This window comes from Carassius auratus, chromosome 18 (assembly GCF_003368295.1).
Source record: "Carassius auratus strain Wakin chromosome 18, ASM336829v1, whole genome shotgun sequence".
In the NCBI taxonomy this organism is placed as follows: Eukaryota; Metazoa; Chordata; class Actinopteri; order Cypriniformes; family Cyprinidae; genus Carassius; species Carassius auratus.
The window spans coordinates 8,010,253-8,033,922 of NC_039260.1; the positions used below are offsets into that span (position 1 = coordinate 8,010,253).

The 23,670-nt window shown below is 38.1% G+C and overlaps 3 protein-coding genes across 6 annotated transcripts; 1 reads left to right on the forward strand and 2 right to left on the reverse strand.

The window, feature by feature from the left end:
- Positions 1 to 48: 48 nt before the first annotated feature.
- On the reverse strand, positions 49 to 10,792 carry tbc1d15 (TBC1 domain family, member 15). The gene is made up of 17 exons (XM_026287377.1): positions 10,709 to 10,792; positions 9,627 to 9,722; positions 9,073 to 9,144; positions 8,748 to 8,889; positions 7,842 to 8,046; positions 6,233 to 6,335; positions 5,937 to 6,134; positions 5,687 to 5,815; positions 2,579 to 2,682; positions 2,390 to 2,484; positions 2,148 to 2,264; positions 1,827 to 1,927; positions 1,519 to 1,618; positions 1,323 to 1,420; positions 1,034 to 1,150; positions 728 to 814; positions 49 to 604 (listed from the first exon to the last, which is right to left on the reverse strand). Exons 1-17 carry the CDS (start codon positions 10,730 to 10,732, stop codon positions 398 to 400), a joined length of 1,995 nt encoding a protein of 664 aa, XP_026143162.1. The 5' UTR covers positions 10,733 to 10,792; the 3' UTR covers positions 49 to 397.
- A 907-nt stretch (positions 10,793 to 11,699) lies between these two features.
- Positions 11,700 to 13,210, forward strand: chtf8 (CTF8, chromosome transmission fidelity factor 8 homolog (S. cerevisiae)). Of its 2 annotated transcripts, XM_026287380.1 has the most exons (4): positions 11,700 to 11,797; positions 11,897 to 11,990; positions 12,073 to 12,190; positions 12,347 to 13,210. In XM_026287380.1, exons 2-4 carry the CDS (start codon positions 11,968 to 11,970, stop codon positions 12,578 to 12,580), a joined length of 375 nt encoding a protein of 124 aa, XP_026143165.1. In that variant the 5' UTR covers positions 11,700 to 11,797; positions 11,897 to 11,967; the 3' UTR covers positions 12,581 to 13,210. The 2 variants fall into 2 exon arrangements, with proteins under 2 accessions (XP_026143165.1, XP_026143166.1); XM_026287381.1 differs by lacking the exon at positions 11,897 to 11,990 and having other exon boundaries at positions 11,735 to 11,797.
- A 1,763-nt stretch (positions 13,211 to 14,973) lies between these two features.
- has3 (hyaluronan synthase 3) lies at positions 14,974 to 21,695 on the reverse strand. 3 transcript variants are annotated; one of them, XM_026287383.1, is made up of 5 exons: positions 21,525 to 21,608; positions 19,471 to 19,902; positions 17,313 to 17,942; positions 16,156 to 16,257; positions 14,974 to 16,052 (listed from the first exon to the last, which is right to left on the reverse strand). In XM_026287383.1, exons 2-5 carry the CDS (start codon positions 19,477 to 19,479, stop codon positions 15,123 to 15,125), a joined length of 1,671 nt encoding a protein of 556 aa, XP_026143168.1. In that variant the 5' UTR covers positions 19,480 to 19,902; positions 21,525 to 21,608; the 3' UTR covers positions 14,974 to 15,122. The 3 variants fall into 3 exon arrangements, with proteins under 3 accessions (XP_026143168.1, XP_026143169.1, XP_026143167.1); XM_026287384.1 differs by lacking the exon at positions 19,471 to 19,902 and having other exon boundaries at positions 21,525 to 21,695; XM_026287382.1 differs by lacking the exons at positions 19,471 to 19,902; positions 21,525 to 21,608 and having other exon boundaries at positions 17,313 to 18,465.
- Between the last annotated feature and the right edge of the window lie 1,975 nt (positions 21,696 to 23,670).

The window sequence follows — 23,670 nt, forward strand, 5'->3', positions numbered from 1 at the left end:
AAAAAAAAAAACCCTGAAGGCATAATATAAATATAACTCACAATCGAATGGAAGGAAGACAGATTTTAATTTGAATCTGAATTATTTAGGAAAAGGGCAAATTGAAAAGAAAATATATATATGTAATATTCAACAATGGATACCCGACCTCTGAAACATGAAAACTCTCTCATACAGTGAGAAGGAATGAATATTTCAATGAAAGACAATATGGTACAAGATATTACAAAAATAATGCTTTAGGAATCCTTTTGGATCCTAGTTTTACATTCATATATTTTCTCTGGGATATTTTACAATGTGGCATTTGGTAGCAAATATCTACATGACACCCCATACTGTTCATCGCAACACAGGGGCTATAAAATCTGCACTATACATCTTGTAGTGCAGTACACTAGGAAATGAAAGCTACTTCGCAGCCGTTGTGTGTTGTTTCTTTTAAGTGGCTGTGGCCATTTGAGACGACGTGATCTTGTCTGTGTGTGGATCTTGGGGAGGTCTGAGGTGACTCAAGAATTCCATATTCACTGGTTTCTAAAGCTGCTGAGGGTTCAGTGACTGTGTTGAGACCCAGAATCTCACTCACTGAATGGGGCAAGTCCTTAGAAAGAATCAGAAGAGAAAACAAAACTTGTATAAAAGGGATAAGAAAAACACATATTGGTGAGAAAAATGAGTTAATAGATCACAAACCCCACTATTTGCAATCATGCATTGGACATACCTTACAATTCTTTATCTGCATGCAGATAGCTTCAGATTTGCTAAGGATTTCTTCAATGTCCAGTTTCATGGAGAGTTCATTTATATGCTGATAAGAAAACATAATAGATGAACAATTTCACTACATGCTAATTTATGTATATTATAAAATGTAGAGTTTGAATTAGAAATGTTTGATTTAGAAATATTTTTAACATTATAAAAGTTCTTAAATGTCAATGCATCCTTGCTAAATTGAAGAATTAATTCTAAATTTGAAAATGTTAATTAAAAACAATTGAATGGTAGTGTGTAAGATAATGCTAACCTTCAGGATTTCATTGAATCCATATTTTCTGTCCATAATTTTTTGTTTCTCTGAGTCTAAAATGGCACAGCACACCAGAAGGTGAAAGTTTTGACAAGGCAGTCTGGTCCACATGACCTAAAGGAGAAAATATCAATTGAATAAAACATTACATCAAATGCCAATATACCACTTAATCAGGTATTATTAAAATGATCACAGACAATGTCTACATTGTACTTAGAAACAGAGAGAAGGCTCCGATGGCCAATATCCAAAAGAAAAACAACAACAGATACTTATTACACACCTCCCAAAGGCGAAGGACATCCTGAAAATGTAGCTCTCTCTTAAATCGGATCAATAACCAGCGAAAACAGAAATATAAGTACCCAGAATCCTGCGCCTCTGTAAAACCACATAAACACAATAGCTACTTATGGTCACAGAATCCTTTGAAATTAACATTAATAGAAAAGTCTATTTCTAACAAGTCTTTATCTTACCTAGGTAGTTCCAGAAGGCCAGGTCTAGCAAGCGAAGCAAAGTGCTGAGTTGGATTAGTTGGGTCTTCATCCCCTGCATCTGCTCTTCAAAGTTTTCATGCTGTAACAAACATGAGTGATTTAAATAAAATAGAAATCTCTTAGACAACTACAAGTAAAACATTTGTAGGTTGACTAGATCCATTTAATGTGATTGCACACAACAGCAATAGCGTGAGGACAGAAACATGCTTTATTCAAATCTTCTCATACACAGCAGACCCAAGAGTGCTAAAGAGAGATGTGCTGTAACAAACACACTGCATTACCATTTCATCCATAAAGGAAACAAAGCACCAGAAGGCATCCACTTCATTCTCCATCACAAAGAGAATGGGAGAGAGCAGATCACTCATCCCCTGAACATACCCTGCGGAACAGGAAACTGGGTAAATAAAAGCAACGCTACACTGAAAAACACTTACAATAACCTAAATTATTTAATGTGCAATTAAAATCACATTGACATAAACCAAAGTATTTTGGATGATTGGTAATAAAGTATCATTGTGGGATTATATGTAACAGTAGATGATATTTTTAATAAGAGAAGCTGCACTGAACGATGATTCAAACGTGTAGTCACTTGCCTAAATCAAAGTCATACATGCAGTACGTCATCAGGATGTCATGTAGTAATATCAAGCCAGGGTTGTCCAAGCCTTCATAAAACTTGTTATTTCTGTCAGTTCGGTTCACATCTTTTTCTAAAGAGATTCAACAACCACAAATTGAGCTTCATTCAGGTAATGAAACAGTGCATGGAAATATATCTTGAAAATATTTTTGAAGCAACTGAAATATAAAACTTGTGATGCAATTAAATGCATACCAATAAGGCTCCTATAATCTCGTAACCTTGAGTTTCTCCTCTCCTGCTCCTCGCTTACTGACTTCCACTGGAGCTTCATTCTGAAGTATTCATCACTGTTGATAGATGAACACGTGATCATATGTATGCCTATTGCCTAATCTGATGAGAAGAGAGCTTCAAATCAAACGCTGATTGAAACAAACATACGTTTTTCTCTTTTGAAGGAGCTTCCTTTCTTCATGAGTGCTGTTCCAAGGAAAATAGCTGAGCAAAAATTTCCAGGCCTCTCTCCTCACCGCGTGGCAAAGACCCTATTGAGAACAAATCAGCAGCCTTGATAAGCTACATACTCTGAAACATTTCAAAGCAGGTCTACTAAACATGTCTAAACAGGTCTGGTCTAAGTGAAAGGAGGTGGACAAGAAGTCATCGGAAAAATGGGATGCCGCGACAGCTTGTCTCAGACTTGCTGACCAAACTGCTGAGTTTGAACATACACTCACCTAAAGGATTATTAGGAATACCATACTAATACTGTGTTTGACCCCCTGCCTTAATTCTACATGGCATTGATTCACCAAGGTGCTGAAAGCATTCTTTAGAAATGTTGGCCCATATTGATAGGATAGCATCTTGCAGTTGATGGAGATTTGTGGGATGCACATCCAGGGAATGAAGCTCCCGTTCCACCACATCCCAAAGATGCTTTATTGGGTTGAGATCTGGTGACTGTGGGGGCCATTTTAGTACAGTGAACTCATTGTCATGTTCAAGAAACCAATTTTAAATGATTCGAGCTCTGTGACATGGTGCATTATCCTGCTGGAAGTAGCCATCAGAGGATGGGTACATACATGGTGGTCATAAAGGGATTGACATGGTCAGAAACGATGCTCAGGTAGGCCGTGGCATTTAAACGATGCCCAATTGGCACTAAGGGGCCTAAAGTGTACCAAGAAAACATCCCCCACACCATTACACCACCACCACCAGCCTGCTCAGTGGTAACAAGGCATGATGGATCCATGTTCTCATTCTGTTTACGCCAAATTCTGATTCTACCATCTGAATGTCTCAACAGAAATTGAGACTCATCAGACCAGGCAACATTTTAGATATTTTAGATTTAGTCCGAGAGCTTTCTGTCCCTCCAATGAAAACCTATGTACGGTATACTGTCCATGTCCAGAAAGGTATTAAAAACATCATCAAAGTAGTCCATGTGACATCAGAGGGTCAGTTAGAATTTGTTGAAGCATCAAAAATAAATTTTGGTCCACAAATAACTAAAACTAAGACTTTATTTAGCATTGTCTTCTCTTCCGGGTCTGTTGTGAGTGCATTCACTGCAGTGTAGTGATATCCAGTTCGCGAACGAATCACTCGATGTAACCGGTTCTTCTTGAACAAGTTCACCAAATCGAACTGAATCGTTTGAAACGGTTCGTGTCTCCAGTAAGCATTAATCCACAAATTACTTAAGCTGTTAACTTTTTTAACGTGGCCGACACTCGGAGTTAAAATCAACCAATATCCCGGAGTAATTCATGTACTCAAACAGTACACTGACTGAACTGCTGTGAAGAGAGAACTGAAGGTGAACAATAAGCCGAGCCAAATACCAAACAAAAGACTGACTCGTTCTCGAGTCAAGAACCGGTTGCATCTGTTTTTAGATCACCAGTACACTAAACCAAGGACCGTTTCTGTCAGACGCGTCCGATTCGAGAACCGAGGAGCTGATGATACTGTGCATGTGTGATTCAGCGTGAAGCAGACTGACTAGCAGCGTATCTGAACCGAACTGGTTCTTTTGGTGATTGATTCTGAACTGATTCTGTGCTAATGTTATGAGCGCGGGTAAACCGAAGGCTTGAATCAAGGGCAATCATCGCCAATGACGGCATTACGTTGAGCGCAAAAGAACCGGTGAACCGTTTTTTTCAACCGGTTTATTGAATCGAACTGTCCGAAACAACCGGTTCGCGGAAAAGAACTGATCTTCCCATCACTACTGGTGATCCGAAAACCAATGCAACCGGTTCATGACTCAAGAACGAGTCAATCTTTCGTTCATTATCTGGCTCGGCTAGATGTTAATCTTCAGTTCTCTCTTCACAGCAGTTCAGTCAGTGTACTGTTTGAGTACATGAATTACTCCAGGATATTGGTTTATTTTAACTCAGAGGGAGTGTCAGCCACATTAAAAAAGTTAACAGCTTAAGTCATTTGTGGATTAATGCTTATTGGAGACACAAACCGTTTCAAATGATTGAGAACGATTTGGAGAACTAGTTCAAGAAGAACCGGTTAAATCGAAATGATTTGTTCGCAAACCAGACATCACTACACTTCAGTGTTGTGAACACGCTCACAACAGACCCAGAAGAGAAGACAATGCTAAATAAAGTCGTAATTTTTGTTATTTTTGGACCAAAATGTATTTTTGATGCTTCAACAAATTCTAACTGACCCTCTGATGTCACATGGACTACTTTGATGATGTTTTTAATACCTTTCTGGACATGGACAGTATACCCTACATAGGTTTACAATGGAGGGACAGAAAGCTCTCGGACTAAATCTAAAATATCTTAAACCGTGTTCCAAAGATGAATGGAGGTCTTACGGGTTTGAGAATGAGAATGAGTGAAACAATGTACCATTCAAAAGTCACTGCAAGGTCAGTAAGATTTTTTTTTCATTAAAGATGCATTAAATTGATAAATAGTTTCAGTAGACATTACATTATTACAAAAAAATACCAATGTAAAATAAATGCTGTCCTTTTGAACTTTCTGTTCATCAAAGAATCTATAAACATTTGCTGTTTTATATTTTTGAAAATCCTTGATACAACTGTATTAACTTGAAGTAAAAAATGTTCCATGAGCACCAAATCAGCATATCTGAATGATTTCTTAAGAATTTGAGACTGATGACCAGAGTAATGGCTCCTAAAAATTCAGCTGTCATCACAATAATAAATTACAAATATGTTACAAAGTTAAAACGTTTTTCCTAATCAAATAAACGGTAGGTAGGGTATATGATTTCCTTTATGATGCAAAACAAAGATAAATGGGTAAAACGTAAAAAAGCGAACTCATAACCTAAACATTAATTTGTAATCTACCACAAAGGTTAACAAGAGGAGCAACAAGGGCAAAGGAGAGGTGACAGAACCACAAGCAAAGCAAAGCTGCAGACCGGTTAGAAGACCGGTCTGCATAGGCAACAGAAAAAGGATATCCTGTGGGTCAAACATTAGACAGAATAATGAGCTACAGGAAGATATACACTGTAACTTCTTACCCCTTTTAATATCAAATCCTTTAAGTGAGGTACGTTGGTTATTCTTCCTTCTGAGTCCTGGTACTTTGCCCATTCTTCCACTGTTACTGGCCCCCTTCTTTGCACCTCTGGCCTCGGTCCCAGATCAAGCTTGAACACAAACACCTCAAATCAATTTACCATATCAGTATTTACAGGATTGCTCCTATAGGCTGTCTGTGTCTGGATTTAACTAAGTCAACATTGGGGCTGCCATTAGATCTGTACTCACTCTGGTGATGACTTCAAATCCAGGCTCTTCCTGCTGGTTAATCTCTAGTCCAGGAATGAGTTCTCCCAACAAATCTGCCACCTCCTCAGCAGGCCGCTGGTGACACTCTAATTCAGGCGCCCGAAATGCGTCAAAGAGGTAGTTTGTGACTTTAGAGAAGCCACCCAGCGTTGTTGTATAAGGATCTTTCTTGAATTTCTGGTTGAAAAATCAGATAATACTGTGAAGACTACTTTTTAATCAAATAAATGGATGTTTTACATGGTTTTTCTTACGATTCGGTGTCAATCACAAACCTGTACAAAGCCATAGTTTGCATCATCCAGAAGATTCTCAAAGGACTGTGAGAAGGCTTTGCTGTAGGTGCTGACAATCAAGACACTTTCGTCATCGGGACTCCTTTAAAGTAATAAAGTAATACCATCAATAATTTCAAGAGTACAAATAAGTATTGGAACAGTAAACATATGACATCACTGGTCATATCGCTCTGTGGTTTGAATGACGGGAGAAGCCGTGCAAACCAAGCCAAGCCTGTGTTTCATTATGGAGACTCAGATAAGAACTTTAATAACAGCTATCTTTTCCTCGGCAGAACTGAATTCAGCATGCTTACTGGTGGATTTAATCTGGTGTGATATTTAACGCAGGGGAGAGGAGTGTCTTCCTGTCCCTTTCATAAAGCCTTAACTCTAAACGAACAGCTGCTGTTCGACCTTACATGAATCACGCTCGCGGCCTCTCGCCACAGAACACATGCTAGACTTCCTCAAAGGTGCCGAGACACTCGTTTGCATTCAGATTGGGTTACAGTTTGATGTGTTCTGCTTTAAAGGACGGAATCTTTGGATAAAGAATTCTGTGAGTCACAGAGAGTAATATTAGTGCCTGTGGTGTTTAGTGAATTAAAAGGTCAGGGGTCACTCTTAAGATAAAAACTGGAGGAATGAAAAACCTAAGCTATATTCATTCAGAGGAATATGTCTGACAGTCCACACAAGAATTTGTAAATGCTCATATGCTTATTAATGCTTTCAGAAACAAAAAGACATAAGGTGCATTTCAAATAGCACACTTTTCTATGCCTTTTTTAGTATTCAGTGTGAATAATGAGTTCACACTGAAAACACCAAAAAAGAAAAAGTGCAAAAATGACATGACATTTTTGGGTGTTAATGAGCACAAACTGTAGTAAACTGACTACTGCAAACCTTAGTAAATCACCTTGTATGACTAATTTAAATATCCTCCTCCCATTAATAAAACGAAGTGCAAATAGCCCGTATTGTTGGCTGAAGCTATTTACATTAACTCCGCCCACCAACATGTGATCCGGCTAGTCAACAATGCAAAAGACAACCAACAAGCATCAGCTCCACTGGCGCAGATGGTAAAACGTGCAACAAATTCATTTTGACTTGATCTACCTGGGTTCCAATCTGCCTTTTGGTGGACTTTTGTCTCCTTTTTCAAATTTCAAATCACATCAGAGAAGCATTTATTCAATGAAAATTAAAAATATAATCAAAAAGTTGAAAATAAATATCGGGTAGGGTTAGGGTAGGTGTAGGGAGGGCTTTATTGTCCCAATAAGGTTGAATTCATTTAATAATTTGAATTAAAATTACAATTTACACTTAATAAGTTAATATTGTATACCATGAAAAACATGAAAAACATTAAACAAGGTACCGTGCAGCATTGCTTTTTATAATGTATTCAAAATAATTTATAAAATGTCTGTAACTCATGGATATACTCTACTGGGCTAATGCTGCAATAAAAACAGCACTGAATTCATAAATAGAGTGATATTGAAATAGATATTGTGTAATTTTTGCCTACAGCTAAACCACAGATTATGCCTGACCTATTTAGACTAAATCAACCCGACACTTCACTTACTCGTTGATCTGAACTGATTTCCTCAGGCTATCCAGGAATGCTGTGCTCCCTCCCTGGTGGAAATGAATAGCTGGCAGCACTGTGCCATCCTTCAAGCGGAAAGTGATGTATGACCAGCCCTCACATTTGACTGTGATAGACCTGAGGTCACACACATTAAAAGAGAAGGCCCACTTGTTCCGGTCATTAGTGTGGTTTGATCCACCTATGAAAATATGACAACAAATAATAAGCTTGGTTACTGTTACATATTTCCTCCTCCTGCTTTTGTACAAAAAAAATAAAAAAAGACCAGGCACATAAATCACTGACTGATACACGAGATAACATGCTGCCGTTTTCTGTTAGATAGTGGGTAAAGTGCATGGTTACAGCCAGAGCTGGATTGGTAATCGGGCATACCGCGCATTTTCCCAGTGGGCCGACAGAATGTTTTTTTTGTTTTTTTTGCCGAAGACATTCACTCAGGGACAGCGAGCAGCCAATGACCCGTTGGTTTGTTTCCTATATTGACAGTGTAAACATCCAATCGCAATGGGCTAGACAGACCGATTAAGTATTTTGCTCCGCCTATGTAAAGATCGCTTCACCCCAACTTCTTCCTCATTGGCTTTTCCCACGTTTTCACAGCAGCTTTATCAAGAAGAGGCTTGCCCAGCGTTGAGTGATGTGAGCAAAAGAGCCAGGCAGGAAGAGAATGAGAGAGTAGATAAAGTGCTTGATGGGACTCGCAGCGGCGGCAGGCATCTAACGCGCCATGAATGTAGAATATATTAAACACTTTTTTAATAAAGTTTAAATTCGTCCCCCGAGCTGGTTTTTTGTCCCAGTCCAGCCCTGGTGACAGCAATTTCGATTTTTTAAGTATTTCAACCACATTTGACTAGTAGAAGTGCAACTGTTTACCATCTCCATGTGCGTGGATTTTTCTCCGGAATGAGACAGCATTGATCATGTCCCACTCTGTTTCATAGCTCAGCTGATGGTCAACAGGACGGTGAGGGTTGTCTTCTGAACTCTGAGTCCACTCCACCACTGAGCTGGAGTCCTTCACACAATCAAACAAACAAAAATCAGGTTGTCCTCCTTACCCAGAACTATGCAGAATCATAAAATACCAGTAAAGAGAAAAGATGAACTGCAGAAGTGATTTGAAATCACAGTCAACATCAATATGCAAACTCTCACAGATGAATCAGGAAATGCATAATTTATGAATGAACTAACAAACCTTGCAGGCACACAGTATGTTTGAAGGATCTGCATCCTCCAGTAGTTTATATTCCACAAGGGTTTCACCATCCTAGATTTAAAGAAGAAAAAAAGATATTGGGAGAAACTGATATATGGATAAAGTAACCATTTAAAAGTTAAAAAAAAAACTAAAATGTTGTAATTAATATTTTTTTTCAGGAAGGAAGCATTAAATTGATCAGAAGTGATAGTAAAGACATTTAAAATGTTACAACAGATTTATATCTTAAAGGAATAGAAACGCATATGTTTGGAGTAAATGGAGTAAATTATGATTTTGGGTAAACTACAAATGTTGTTCTTTTGAACTTTCTGTTCAACAAAGAATCTTGAAAAAAAATATTTTTAGTTTCCACGAAAAAAAAAGACAGAAAGAATTTGGTTTAACATCTTATGTATGTCACAATGACCCAGTTAAGGTAAATCATTATAATTCTAAAACAATTCCTAAAACAATACACTTAAAAAAAAAAAAAGTTAAATCAAAATAGTTTTACTACCAATAAATAAAGCATCTGACAAAACCCATACCTTATCAACAATCCTGAGGAATCCCGATATTAAATCCTGATCCTCAGAATCATTTGGAGATGAGTGAATGAAGACTCCCTCGTGTTCAAACACCACCTGCAAAACAAAGAAAAACAGTATGTTAACAGAACATTACACAGTGACCAGAGATATTATTCTCTTTAAACAGGTCACTAAAAACATTTCAGGATTCTGTTATGGTACTCCACACCCTGTGCTTTAAAAGCCAAGTTAGTCTGCAGCCTGAGGCTTGAACTTGAGGAATTGAAAACGTCTGTCATACTCACACAAACAGAATGTTCTTGAAAGCTCCCTTTCAAATTAAAAACCTGAAACTGATCACTGCAAAACTAAAAAGAAACCCTAGAAAACACATCCTTGCAATAACTTGCACATGGTTTCATTTTATGATATTCATTTTATATCAGCATAGTATTTGATAACTGTATTTGGGAAGTCACTCAACATCAAAACATTTTGGTGGTACAGGTCGGCTACTTGCTCATGCATAAATAACAGATATGAGAAAACGACACACAAAAAGAACATGAAAATGGGGTTCTGTAGTGCCAAGAAATAGCTCCTTTAGAGAACTGGAAATATTGAAATCTAGTTTTTCCTTATGGACTGAATTCACCAGCATCAGTAAAAAAACTATCGGTCATCTAACTCAAAACATGTTTACGATCTAACGTTAGATTATGATCTCCATTAACCTGTCAGGCAGCTCATGACTCAACACGAGTTAAGCATAGACACAACTGTGATTTTTTTTTTTCACGGTCCAAACACCATTACTATTGCAGTCGTGGCGTAACTGGCAGCGTAAACGCTGAATCTAGCGTCCGTGTTTTTCACAGTTTTATCAGATGTATGTCAGTGTGTTTGGATGTTAGCAGCCAGGCTAACTGTTGCTAAACACAGCAGTTTATCAGACCAGTCATAATCTATTTCCCAGCACCGACAGCTCAAAAAGCTAGTCAAACAGAATATAAACGCCACAACCCACCCAAAAACACCGGCAAAATGAGCTATTTGTCGTTTTGACCGTGTATTGACTTATAAAACTGCATGCTCTGTACCTTGGGAGGAGTTGTGGCCGCCATGTCGACTGCTAAACTGTGTGCTCGTCACGTGCCTGTCAGCAACCCACAACAACACTGACGGGTCATTTTCCGCATGGCCAACGGCGCGCATGCGCACACGCATATTTCATAACGCTTAATAAGTTGAAAAATAATAATCATCATAACCATCATCATCATCATTAGAAGTTTTCAGTGATTGCCCTGAAACTGCTTTACATTTGTTTACATTTATTTATTTTTGTTTTGGGGCTAATAATATTTAATTTTATAAATTTACCATAGAATGTACTTTAGTAATATTAGATTTATATATTTAACTGTTAATTTACTTAAAAACTAAATTGTTTTCCAACTTCGTGACGTTGTTGAGTGAAATCAGAAACAGTAACACTCATGAATGAAAAAGCAATCTAGTCTTTATGTATTTTTAAGTTTTATATAACCTGGAAATATAAATTGATTTTTGTCTTCTTTTTCTCGGCACGGTTTTCTTGAGTATCATTGAGTTATTTTTTTTAAATCTTCCTTTCTTTTTTTGTTTTCCTGAGAGTCAGATTTTTTTTATTGGATTTTTAAGGAGAAACCGTTATAAAACATACATAATCGACCTCTTACAACAAAAATGATTCATATAACAATTGTGTATTATCTTTTTATCAAACAAAAATGTCATCTCAGCTTTACTTCAGGTATTATTCTTCATAAAAAAAAAATCTTTAAATTAATGTAAAACACATCTAATATGCATGTTATATTTTCTGGACAGATTAAGGACCTTAATTGTACTGTCAGTCTCCAATCTCTAATAAACAATGGTATCAAAATTAATAAGCAAGACTATTATCATTTATTTGAAATATTTTGTCAGAAACAATTAACGAAATTTGAAAACCAAAGATTTAGAATAACTACAACTGAAAAAAGGTCAAGCTTTCACTGGCTCCACGATATTTTCAGACGAGCCTCTATTGCCCTCTAGTGATTCACACAAAAGCGGGACTTTTATTTTGAAGTGTAACTCGCACTGGCGGGAAACTTGTGTGTCGGTCAGCAGAATATCATGCACAACAACGGATCTGATAAGTGAGTGTAATTACGAATGTAGTATATTTCCGTGCATTCATGTAGACAGTTGTGGAGTGAAGGTAATATCTGACTTGTTTATCATCGACAACGTTTCAGACGAGAAGGTCTACAGAGCAGGAAGAATATTGTGATTTGTGAATCCAGACACAGAGGAAACCGATAAAAGAATGGTTCAAATAGTCATTTCGAGGTCGGTGCGAAGACCTAAGCTACACTTTACAGGTCATGGTCTTAAAGTGCTTGTTGGAAATGGTTTTCTGTGTGTTTTTTAGTAAAGCTGGTGAAGCTCCAGCTGAATGGCTGCTGGTGGAGCTGCAGGGAGAAATGATGTCCAGACAGAATACTGGACTTGCAGGAAATCTGATGGGAGACCTGCATTATACAAAAGAGGTTTGTCTTCAGTATAAAGTCGGTAATAAAGAGAAGAAATTGTATTTTTTAATTCAAAAGCACTTTTTAATCACACACTACTATATGTAACTAAATATGGAAACATATATAATGAAAAAACTAATATTTATATTGACTTGTCCTCTCCTCTCCAAGGGTGTACCGGTGTTAATAGTCGGACATCACATCCTTTATGGCAAACAGGTCAAACTGGAGAAGCCCTTTGCTGTTCTGATGAAGCACTCTGGACTCCCTCGGGATGAAGAGGAAATGATGGAAACCAACCAAGAGAAACCAACATCTTACACTGTTTCTGCCCTCATCAAAAAGAAGCTCATCTTTAAAACCCGACCCAAACCCATCATCACTAATGTGCCAAAGAAGGTATAACTTATGTTCAGATAATAAGAGGCGGACTGATCGGCACAGAATTCTAGATTTGTAACCATATGTGAATATAAATGTCATTTTGAATGGTGGATTAGTGTCTTTGTACATTGTTGTCAGGAATGAGTAATTGACAATAACACTGAACAAATATAAATATTCAAAGTAATGGGCCTAACGTGAATTTGAAAATAAGAAAATGCTCACATTTGAATGGAAGTTTATTGTATCAAAACATCAGGTACAAGTGTTTGCAAAAATAATTACATGGGAAATGTCCAAATGTAAAGAATCCAGCTTCTTTTGCATGTACATAAATACATAAAACATAATATGTAAAGTTCATGTGAGATTAAAAAGACCATGATGGCCATTTCTAGGTAATGTACATCGTGGAAATACAGGTTAGCTGTGACAGACCAAACAGTGGCGTTTTAGCAACACTTGAATGTTTTATTTTGTGAGTAGAATTAAGCTGCCAGTAGCAATCTGAAAAACAACTGTGCATTTTGGTTAAAAAACACTTAACAACTTCTATTATGGATTGTGAATCATTTCTTATTCTCTAATCTGTACAGTTTTATGAAAATAACTTAACATGTTTTCCATCAAATAAAGTTTCCTAGGAAAATGCGTCAGGATTCTTGCATGTTTAAAATATCTTTGAATTTTTACATTACAAAAATATATATTACTTTACAATAAACTTGAAAGAATGTGTGACCTAGTTTTCACTGACAAATTAAAATGAATCATCTAGATATTAATCAGCTGTGTTTGGCAGACAGCAGAGCAAAACTTTTTTTCCCCATTGTAAATGTGGCTCTGTTTCTACTGCTTGTATATTGCTTAAACCCAATTTATCAATGTCTAATTTTTAAGCCCCCACACTCTGTTCCTGAGGAGCATATCTGTCTTAAAAGATTGGCACCCAGTCTACAATTGCTTAAAACACCAAATTTGAACAATGCAATTCCAAGTTTGATTGTAAACCTGATATAGCTCTGGTTTCATAATTGCATTGTTTCATCGGAGTCATCATCTTATATTTGCAGCCTTAAAGGACGCTGCAGTCCACAGCAGTTCACTGTTAAGACAACCTTATCACATGTAATCCACAATCAAAAGTGTTTCATAAACTCAAAGTTTCTCTAAACGTGCACACATATGTACACTAGCCTCAGTGTTTAGATCTCTGCCAGAGTTTAATGTGTGTTTTGGGGGAAAGGGAGCAGAAAAAGTTAGTATTCGCATTCATGGCGAACTGTTACTGAAGTAAATCTACTAATTGTTGCATGGGTGGGCTGAAGGTGGGAAAACAGCCCACTGTACACCTTTGATTCATATATAGTAATCTTTAAAACCACCTAACTTTGCATACCATAAATAAGTAACTTCAGTTCACTTTTTTTTGTATTTGCCTCGCTAAGTATCTGAACAGCTTAATCTTGGTTAGATTCTGTAACATGCAGAATTAGCTAACACACTTTTTTATCAATAATCAGTTTGGGGTGAGAAAAAAAGTAAATTTCATGACAAGTCCACATGCCTCTTGTGTTAAAAATTAGGGTAATACAGAATTAATGAATGTTATTAAATTATAAACCTCAATAGAAAATGACTATTAGATACTCAAAGTCTAAATAAAAAAATGTAAAACTGGATATTCTTTTTCATGTAAATGTAACACTGTTTATGCTTTGAAGTTCTCGACGAGAACTTAAATTTTTATTAAGTATAACTGTCCATGTTAGTTATGTCTGGTTTCACCACCTATAATGAAAATAATAAAAAAAAAAGAGTTTTGATACTTCTACCAGGTTTGTTTATAGGTAAAAATAAACTTCTTTTTTTTTTAACTAAACACGCTGGAACAAAACATTCTAGATGCTCTAGAAAATCCTCTTTGGTTGCCTGACACTATTCTTTTTACTGGAACTGGATGGTGCTTGATATTCTTGAACTGTAAACGTACATTGTAGTTAATCTTTGTGAAGAAACATAAAATTCTCATGTAAATACTGTCTGTTCTGTCATGTTGCCCCATAAAATGATGAGCAGCACCACAGTGATGAAATACAGAATTATGCTGGATTGTCAGATAAAGGACATTAAAATACTGGGTTTGGCGATCTTACGTAGGTTTCCTCAAGTTTTGGCGCACACCTCTTTATCCTCGACAATTCACATTCTATAGAGTAATAAGTCCAAGCACCAAAATAAACCATTAACCTTTGGCTCAACTTTTTGTTCCCACCTTGGCTGGCCACCCCCTTATTGTGTGCTTTATAATCACGAGAAGCACCATTCCTGATTTCATTTTATGTAAATTATGGCTCTCATAAAAATCCCACGGTTTGAAACTTCCCAAGCAGCCATAGCTAACAACTTAGCTAACATAGCTAAAAAAATAACCATCTAACAACCAACATTCTTGGACTTACACATGATCCATAATTATAATCAGGATTGCAGCACCAGGTAAGGATGGGGCCATTTCAAATGAGCCCTGACCGCATGTAGAGATCTTTTTGGAGAGACCATGCTAGGCTTCGGCATAGGATAGATGATACTGTTCCTCTCTTTTGTTACAGCGCTTGGCCACTATGGCCAGGTAGAGCACCAGGAGTATGAGCCAGTAACAGGCATAGAGGATGGTACCTGCAATTAGAAGAGCCTTTTCTCTCTCACTAAAGGGCTCTTGGACCTCACAGTAAATGGTGTAAACCATGCCACCGAGCAGTATGGCTGCCCACACGGTCACAGGTACAGCCCCAATAAGGTTTACCACTATCTTTTTCCTGCCTGATGTTCCCCAACCTGCTTTGTTAATAGTGAACAGGGCAAAGATCTTAGCAGGCAGCAGGCTTGACATGTAGAGTAGTGAATACAGTGACATGAAGATCATGACAAGCCTACCCCGCAGGAAGCAGGCATAGGTGGCTTTCACCATGCCCACCAGCTGGACTGTTAGCAAAAAGAGTAAGATGTTCCACAACCGGCCTCGGTAGAACAGGTGGATGACTGTAGCCACCAGAAAAAAGGGGAAGAACCCGGTGACCACAGATTCATAGGTCATCCAGAGGCTGTGCTTGTGGAACCAAAGGGCGTTGTAGAGCCACTCTCGAAAGTAAGACTTGCTCCAGCGGGTCTGCTGGTTGAGCCAGCGCAGATATTGCGTGGGGGTCTCGGTTTGGCATTGTGAGCGTGCCGTGAACTTGGTTTTGTAGCCGAAGCTGAGGACGCGGTTGGTGAGGTGTCGATCATCTCCGAAGCTGCACTTGCTTCCTAGGAAGGTCTGGTGGTACCAGGGCTCCAGGAACTGTTGGAGGAGAGAGTTGCGGTACATTCCCAGAGGTCCACTGATGCACTGCACACATCCAAAGTAAGACTGACAGGCCCGCTCCACGTTGAAAGCCATCCAGTAACGGACACTGCTCAGGAAGGAGATCCAGGAGTCATACTTGTTCAGAATCTGAAAGAGATGATGGAACTCTCGGTAGGTTTTCAATAAAGAGGAAACTTACTGGAAAACTTCTCTGTTGTTGAAAAATGACTAAAATAGGCAAACTTCTCACCTGAACATCTCCTCCGACTCCACCCACTTCTGGATCTTCCTCTAGAACCTTAAGCATCTCAATGGTACATGCTGGATCAAGTACAGTGTCTGAATCACATACCTGCAAACAAAACCAAGAGATATATACAATGATTCAGAAAACTTCTCAGCAACTTCAACTGTAAGGCTGATGTTGACAATGATTGTCTGAACAATGCAAGCACTGTTGCAAGGAACTAGTGGCACCACAAACATTGGCTCACAGATGTTTCAAGGTCATCTTTGTTTCTAAAGAAAGTCATATGTTAAACAATGAAAGGCTGATGACAGCACAGGTGTGCTCAAGACTACAGGTGAAGGTAAGACGACTGATCTTTGACCTCAGTGCGGCAAGGATTCATATTACAGTGACACTGACAAAACTATGAGGTGACTCTTGAAGAGTGACAGTAAATGGTTGGCTTACTAATATTAAAATCCAATGTTTTAAAAGTCTAGGGTCCAGTTTTACTAAAAAGGGCAAATTAGCACCAATGAGTGTTAACATTTCTGTGAGTGATTTACTGACAATGCGCAAATTATAGAACAGACACAACATCCAATTGCATATCGACCAACACAATATACCATCCGCAGCACAACTTAACGCAGTCACAAATAAGCATAGCCAACACTCATAAGGTAAATAATGGCGAAAATACCAGTAAATTGATAAGTGCAAACATTAATAAACCGTGTTGCATGATTCATTAATACTCCAATAAATTTTGTATATTAAAGGGAAACTCCCACAAATGCATATTCAATAAGGTCAGGTGCAAAAATAATTGTCCACGCCTTTTCAGTGCTAATTCTTCACTGTGCACCTTTAGTAATTCTTGACAGTACTATCTTAATGCCAAAAGAAGGTTTGCGCTGGCATTTGTAAACCTGGCCCTAAGTCATTCATCCTTCTGAGAGCAATAAGTAAGCATGTCTGAAATTGATGCTCTTTAGATGATAGGAGAAAATTGTTAGCTTGAATGCAATGTTAGTCGCTTTGGATAAAAGCGTCTGCTAAATGCATTAATTTAATTGAATTCTTAATTACTATTATTTTTGTCATATTATTGTGTGAACATTTTTTCAGGCAGGATTCTTATTAAATTTTAAGTTTTTAGTGGCGTCTAGACCTACCTGTATGTAATCCACAGTATCTCCCAGTGCTTTAAAGGCTGTATACATGACCTCTCTCTTGCCACCCCACTCTTGCATAATGCAGGAATAACGGCAGCTTTGCACCACCCTGGCCACCCGTGCAGTTTCCTCGGCATGCAACAAGCCTTTTCCTCCTCCCCCATCCCCGTCGCAATGGTAATTCCCCTTCCACACCACACAGCCTGTCAGCTCCACTCCCCCCATCACCTCCTGGAAAATTTCCATCATGTAGCCATCCTCCCGCCGATTCCCATCCACCACCAGCACTACTTTAAGCCCGGGAAAAGAAATGCGGCGAATGCTTCGAAGACACTTGCGAAGGTAGTCCGGATCCTCCTGATAGGCTGCGATGCAGAGGGCCACTGTGCGCCGCAGGTGCTGGGGTCTGGAGGGGCCACGCATTTGCCGGTGCTCCAGGTAGGCGAAGAGGCTCTGCAGGAGAAGGTGGAGGGAAAGAAAGGCACCGTACAAACCAAAAGACAGGTGGTGCTGCTCGGTGTGGATGAACTGGTAACCTGTCACATAAGCCAGTAGGATGGCAAAAAGCACCACTGCCGCGAATAGGGTAGTGATGAAGATCCGCACCGCAGTGCCAAAGCGAGAGGGCATCTGAAAAGAGTGAAAAAGAGAGAACATAATGAAGGGTAGGGAGGGAGAGAAACAATCTATTCTCTCCTTACCTGACCATTTCCTCTTTTCTCCCTCCCTACCAGATATTTCTCTGTAAACGAATAGTGATGTATATGAATGTCACAAATCGAAATATCTGTAACAAATATCTTATTAGATAAAGACAGAAGGGAGATCTAATGTAGTTCAGTAATAAGAATTTTATTTCAAATTAGAGTAAATCTCATGATCACATGAGTAACCAAAAATACAATTTATATATGTGTACATATACATGTTTTTAATACTTAATCGGATGCATTTATTTAATGTGCTTTTGAGTTTGTAATTCCAATGTTATAATTCCCAATTATTATATAATAATATTTTAATCACTACATACAGTATTATATGGAAAAACTTTTTAAATAATAAAATGTACAAATACTACCATGTTGTATAAACTATTTATTTATTAATAAATGTATTTATTTGACAGGCTGTGAAATTCACCAATTATCAGAATTATTACAAATCTGAATGTATTTAAACTTGGCAACAACTGACGTGACAATATTAGAATACTACAAACTCCATGTGAATCTCTCTCTCAGTCACTCTCTCTCTCTTTGTCCCTCACTTTTTTTTCTCATTCTCTCAGGTTAATGACTTTAATTAAAGGCTAGGCTCAATTTGGCAGGTAATCAGTGGCATCCAGATGAGGGAACAATCCCCCCTTTCATTCATTCATTTGCCCCCTGCTCCCCCTTTCTTGAAAGAAAGAGCCGCTTCACTCAGTGCCTTTATATCATAACAGCCACCGCAATGGAGAAGAGTGGCAGAAATAACGTTGACTTCCACTGAAGTGGTAGTTGATTTTTCTTCCACAGTCTCTTGACTGTTCTCACAGTTATTGACAGCTGTGCCAGACCAGTACTTAGCTGTTTTATGTCACATAACTCCAAGAAATGCAAAATTGATCCTTTCACATTTGCAAATTGGATTTAAACTGCAAAATAAAATAAAATATATATATATATATATTGCTTTTGTGCTATAATGCATTTATCCCCTTCTCATCTTGTCCTATACATTTTCCTGTGATGTGAACAAAGACAAACTGTATAGACCCTGAGGGTCAGATAGAGACAGCAGGCAGACACAGAGTGGTATGTTTGACCCTAATTAGAGGGAATCTTCCTCCGGAGGCTTGTTTTGCTCACGGGTGTGAAGAAGAGCCCCATGTCAAACAGGACACTAACCATCACTCAGTCTCCAAACGCTAGAAACAAACCCACTACCATATGTGTGTGATGAAAGGTGTTCAAACTACAGCCTTTGATCACTTGGTAGGATTGTTAGATCAACTCAAGATGCACAACTTAGATTGGTGGCAAATGCATTTATTTGTTGCATTGCATTCTACGTAACTCCTGTATGTCTCAATGTATGCCAGTATATAACAAATTAAAATTAATAATCTTTTAACTTTCGACAAATAAGAGGTCAGAGGTCAATGGTTACTCACTGTTGTCATGATGAAATATTCACAGGTGGAGATCAGTCCATGTGAGCTCAATTATCTCAGATCCTTAGTTATGCCTTTAATAAATCTATTTAATTCCATAAGCTGCAGGATGTTGTTCTCAGGTCTGTTTCTCTTGTGAGTAATGCTGGGGATGATCATGGGTAATCATGTATTCTCATCCCTGACAGAAGCAGACCGTATCCAGAAGTGCTGTATGAATCACAGGTGCACTGCAGGATGGAATGGGGGTGATCAGCCGAAGCCTCTTGCCCTGAGATAGTCTGTATTCTCAGGTGTGGTCCAGATAGAATGAGGACTTTGGATGCAGGACAGGACACTGACAAAGGGAGGAGGTGGGAGAGGAATGAAGGGGGCTGGAATCACCAGGACCAAAGAGGGAGGGCAGCAGGTGAGAGGAAGTGAGATGAATGGCTGGAAGGGAGAGCATGATGTGTTTGGGTAAATTGAGAATGTGCCAATACAATGAATTATTGGGCATTATAATTATAATGATCAAATGAAATAATGATCAAATAAGACTCTCAGATACAGAATACATGTTTATACTTTTTAAACAGCATTCTCCACACCATAGTCATGTGTGATGATGTTAATGGAGCCATGGCTATTCAATGAAAAGCCTTAGCTTGCTATATTGGTAATGGGTCGGTGATGTTATGTTTTTGATATTTTGCCCTGGATCGATTAAGTTATTCAAAAATACATAAAAAAAAAATAATTCATTTAGCAATGTAAATTTCTTGAATACATTATGATAAACATGGCTTCAGTTCTTAAATTTTGATTAATTAAATTGGGATTATTTTTTTTAATTAAAAAATTGTCCAGATAATGTAACTGGATTCTAAGGAGATACTAGGAAATAAATTATATATATAAAAAAATAATGTTAATGAATGTTTCATAATATTTTATTAAATATTATTTTAAATGTTATTGATATTTTAAAAACTTTCATATGCCAATTCAAAGTCAATGTGGCATAACCAGCATGAGGGAAGTTGTTTTGTCACGTGACGAAAAGGAAACCATGTAAACAAAAATACATTTCTAAATTCTAAATTACATTTGAGATTTTTTTTTAACAGGATTTTAAAATGATTTCTTCTTTTGTGTCACTGACCCTAATAAAGATATAATTTAAATATGAGAGCTTTAGAGAAAAACAGAAATAATAGGGAAAACAAAACAATAAAATAAAACACTAGGGGGCACCTATAGAGCCTCTCACGTCCAACTTCCAAAACACCCATTCAAATTCATGTATTTCTAATGTTTTAATAATTTAATGTTCACATTGTGTTACATTCAACTGATTTAACAATAGTGAAGTTGCTGGGTTAATATGCAGAATCATTTTAATCATTTAACACATCAGACTTTTTAAATTATATGCTGGGGTGAATCTTAAATATTTGCTCATTATTCTGGTCACAGACAAACTGTACAAACATTTTTCAAAACTCTTAACCAGACCCTCTTGCTGTCAATGTACTGTATGATGGCATGGAAAGCTAAACAGATGTCATTTTCCTTAATCGGGCAACAAGCCTTAAAACACAAATTCTGAAGCTTTCCTGTTTTACCCCGTCCTGCTGCCCACTTAATTTACTCAGCCTCAGGGCACTAACATGAGTGCCAAGAAACAGAGGGCCTTATTCCACTAAAACTAAGATTCTAATCACTAAAAACACATAAAAAGATCTTAAAAATCCCACATATTCTCTCAAGTTCAACACTAAAAGAGATCCATGACCATAACCATTTTAGTGTTATTTAGTGCAGCAGTGCTTTTTTTTTAGTACCTCATACAAACGCAAGCTTTACAATAGCCTATTTGTGCAAAAACACACCTACCCACCCAACCAAAAACTCCACGTTTTGACTCGCTCTCAATTTTAGTATCTCACACACATACAACCACACAATGAACATATGACAGAGCTCTCAAGCTGCATGCTTTCATTTTTCATCCACTCCCACAATGCATACAGACACAAGATGGAACTCAATTTGAATTTAACGTCTCTTACCTTCCCAGCCCCACAGCTGTGACGGTGGGCTCTCTCTTTCTCTCTCAGTCTCTCTTGAGCCGGTGTGTGTGTGTGTGTGTGTGTGTGTGTGAGTGTGTGTCTGCCAGGCGTCTGCTCCACTCCTCTCCACCACAGTGGAGCACAGCACCGTCCTTGTTCAGCCTCCTGCTCACACTACATCTTTATTCCAGCCACACTTAATTCAGGAGATCCCTTTTTCCAAAAATACAGCACCCTCCTCCTCTTCTACTTCCCTCCCCTTCTTTTTGTCTCTCGCTCCCTCTCTTCCAAGGCATGAAGGCCTCTGAAATCAGCTGTGAATAAAGTTCTCACCTGGTGCGAGGAGGCTGGGGGTCCACCGGTGGACCTCATGCCTCTGAGTCAGTGCTGTACTGCAGTGGCATCGTTCTGCAGTGCAGCCTAAAATCCTTCAAGGTCCCTCCTCTGTGCTTTTCCCCCTGCTCTGCAGTGCAGCCAACCTTCTACAAGACTTGGGACTGTTTGAGCAGGCACCCTCTTGGCTACACACACATCCTCTCAATGCATCCTTTATTGGGTTATTTATTTATCTATCACCCCTCCCTGCACCCCTCCTGCTGGCAGCCTGCAGGTCCAACACCGGCCGATGAAGAGATCTGCAAGAGAAGGAAGAGAAAGACAGACTGCAGCAAGATCTGACATAATCAATATCCACAGCATTGTCAAACATTCCAATCTCAGTTGTGTCTTCCTCCGGAACCCAATGAAAACTTGCTCTGTTTTCGAAACGATCCCTAAGAAATTAACCGGCCAGGTAAAACACACTCACGCTATTTCCGGCTCTGCTGCGTGGCAGGAGGAGTAATTAGGGTAATGGTTTTTTCATGACTGAGTAGCTGTCGTGGGAAGGTTATTATGGGGATTGTGGGGAAGGAAGGTGAAAGTGTGATTCTCCATTGGCCTGGCTTCAGTGCTGCGTAGTGGCGTCACTGGTTTACCCCTTACTGTGGAAAAATCTTTGGATCCTAACCAGAGATGCAATTATAAGAGACACCTCAAAGCCTGTGAGGTTTCTTTGCAGAAACACTAAGACAAAGTTTACGACTTCCAACCAGGCAACTACCCATTACACAGCGATTATATTAGCCAACACATCATGGATATGGCTTTAAATACAAGTGCAATAAACAAATACAAACAACAACAAAAAGTTGACTTCTCAAAACTGGGACAAAATCCATTCTCTCTGACTCTTAGAATTAAACGGGCTGTTCATTTTTGCTATTATGCCTTTAAGGCTGCTAAATAAGCATTATATTTACATGATTTGCAGAGAGCTGAAATTAACTGTCTGGTGTAATTTACACTAATATATAGAATAACTCTTGCATTCATCAATAACTGCCTATTTGCAAAGTCTGCATTACATTGTGACAGAACCAGAAAATAGTGCAATTCAACATGGTAGTTTACTGCATCAAACTGAAGGCGGCATGGGACCAAAACATGTTTTTAACCTTTTTGTGATTAATAAAAGTGATTAGTAAAAGTGATTAATAAAAAGTCACAACATAATCCAAAATAAAAATGTTAAAACTGGTCTAAAATAATCAAGGATACATCGAATTTTTTAGATCCTTCAGAAGGATGTGTAGAGCAGTAGGTGCTACACACAGTCAAAACTATTTAACAAAACTATCTCTTATGTCATTCAGAAGTTTAGGAACTGGTTTCTCATTTTTCTCTTAGTTTCTGAACACAGAAAGCATCAGAATTGGTCTACATGAAGTTTAAATGGGCCTTTAGACATCTACTAGATTCTTACTTTCTAAAAGAGCATTGCTGGCCTTGTAAATGTTTCATCTGTGCATATCTTTTTTTTTTCCTACAAAATGTAATAACTGCAGCATTTAGCAATGGCGTTCCATTGTTATTGAACGCCCCCAAAAACATACAAATTCTGCCATCACATACCCACTCCCCTGCTGTTCTAAACCTGTATGACTTTTGTATTTTAAAAAAAATCATTTTTAAAGATTGTTTGTTGCCAATGAGTTTTGATATCCATGGACTTTCCAAGTCATTTCTTAAAATGTATTTTTACATTTCACAGAGGAAAGAAAGTGCTTTATGTGTGTGTGTGTTTTGTTTTTTTTAACAGTGTGAA

Bases quoted from the DNA above. Each gene is read 5' to 3' on its own strand.
- tbc1d15 (XM_026287377.1), bottom strand. From the start codon at position 10,732: ATGGCGGCCACAACTCCTCCCAAG. The intron at 9,723-10,708 runs GTACAGAGCATG...TTTGTTTTGCAG, and splicing joins CGGCCACAACTCCTCCCAAG to GTGGTGTTTGAACACGAGGG. The intron at 9,145-9,626 runs GTATGGGTTTTG...CTTTAAATCTAG, and splicing joins TCCTCAGGATTGTTGATAAG to GATGGTGAAACCCTTGTGGA.
- chtf8 (XM_026287380.1), top strand. From the start codon at position 11,968: ATGGTTCAAATAGTCATTTCGAG. The intron at 11,991-12,072 runs GTCGGTGCGAAG...TGTGTTTTTTAG, and splicing joins GTTCAAATAGTCATTTCGAG to TAAAGCTGGTGAAGCTCCAG. The intron at 12,191-12,346 runs GTTTGTCTTCAG...CTCCTCTCCAAG, and splicing joins ACCTGCATTATACAAAAGAG to GGTGTACCGGTGTTAATAGT.
- has3 (XM_026287382.1), bottom strand. From the start codon at position 17,969: ATGTTCTCTCTTTTTCACTCTTTTCAGATGCCCTCTCGCTTTGGCACT. The intron at 16,258-17,312 runs GTAGGTCTAGAC...TTTTGTTTGCAG, and splicing joins ATACTGTGGATTACATACAG to GTATGTGATTCAGACACTGT. The intron at 16,053-16,155 runs GTGAGAAGTTTG...CATCTCTTTCAG, and splicing joins GAGTCGGAGGAGATGTTCAG to ATTCTGAACAAGTATGACTC.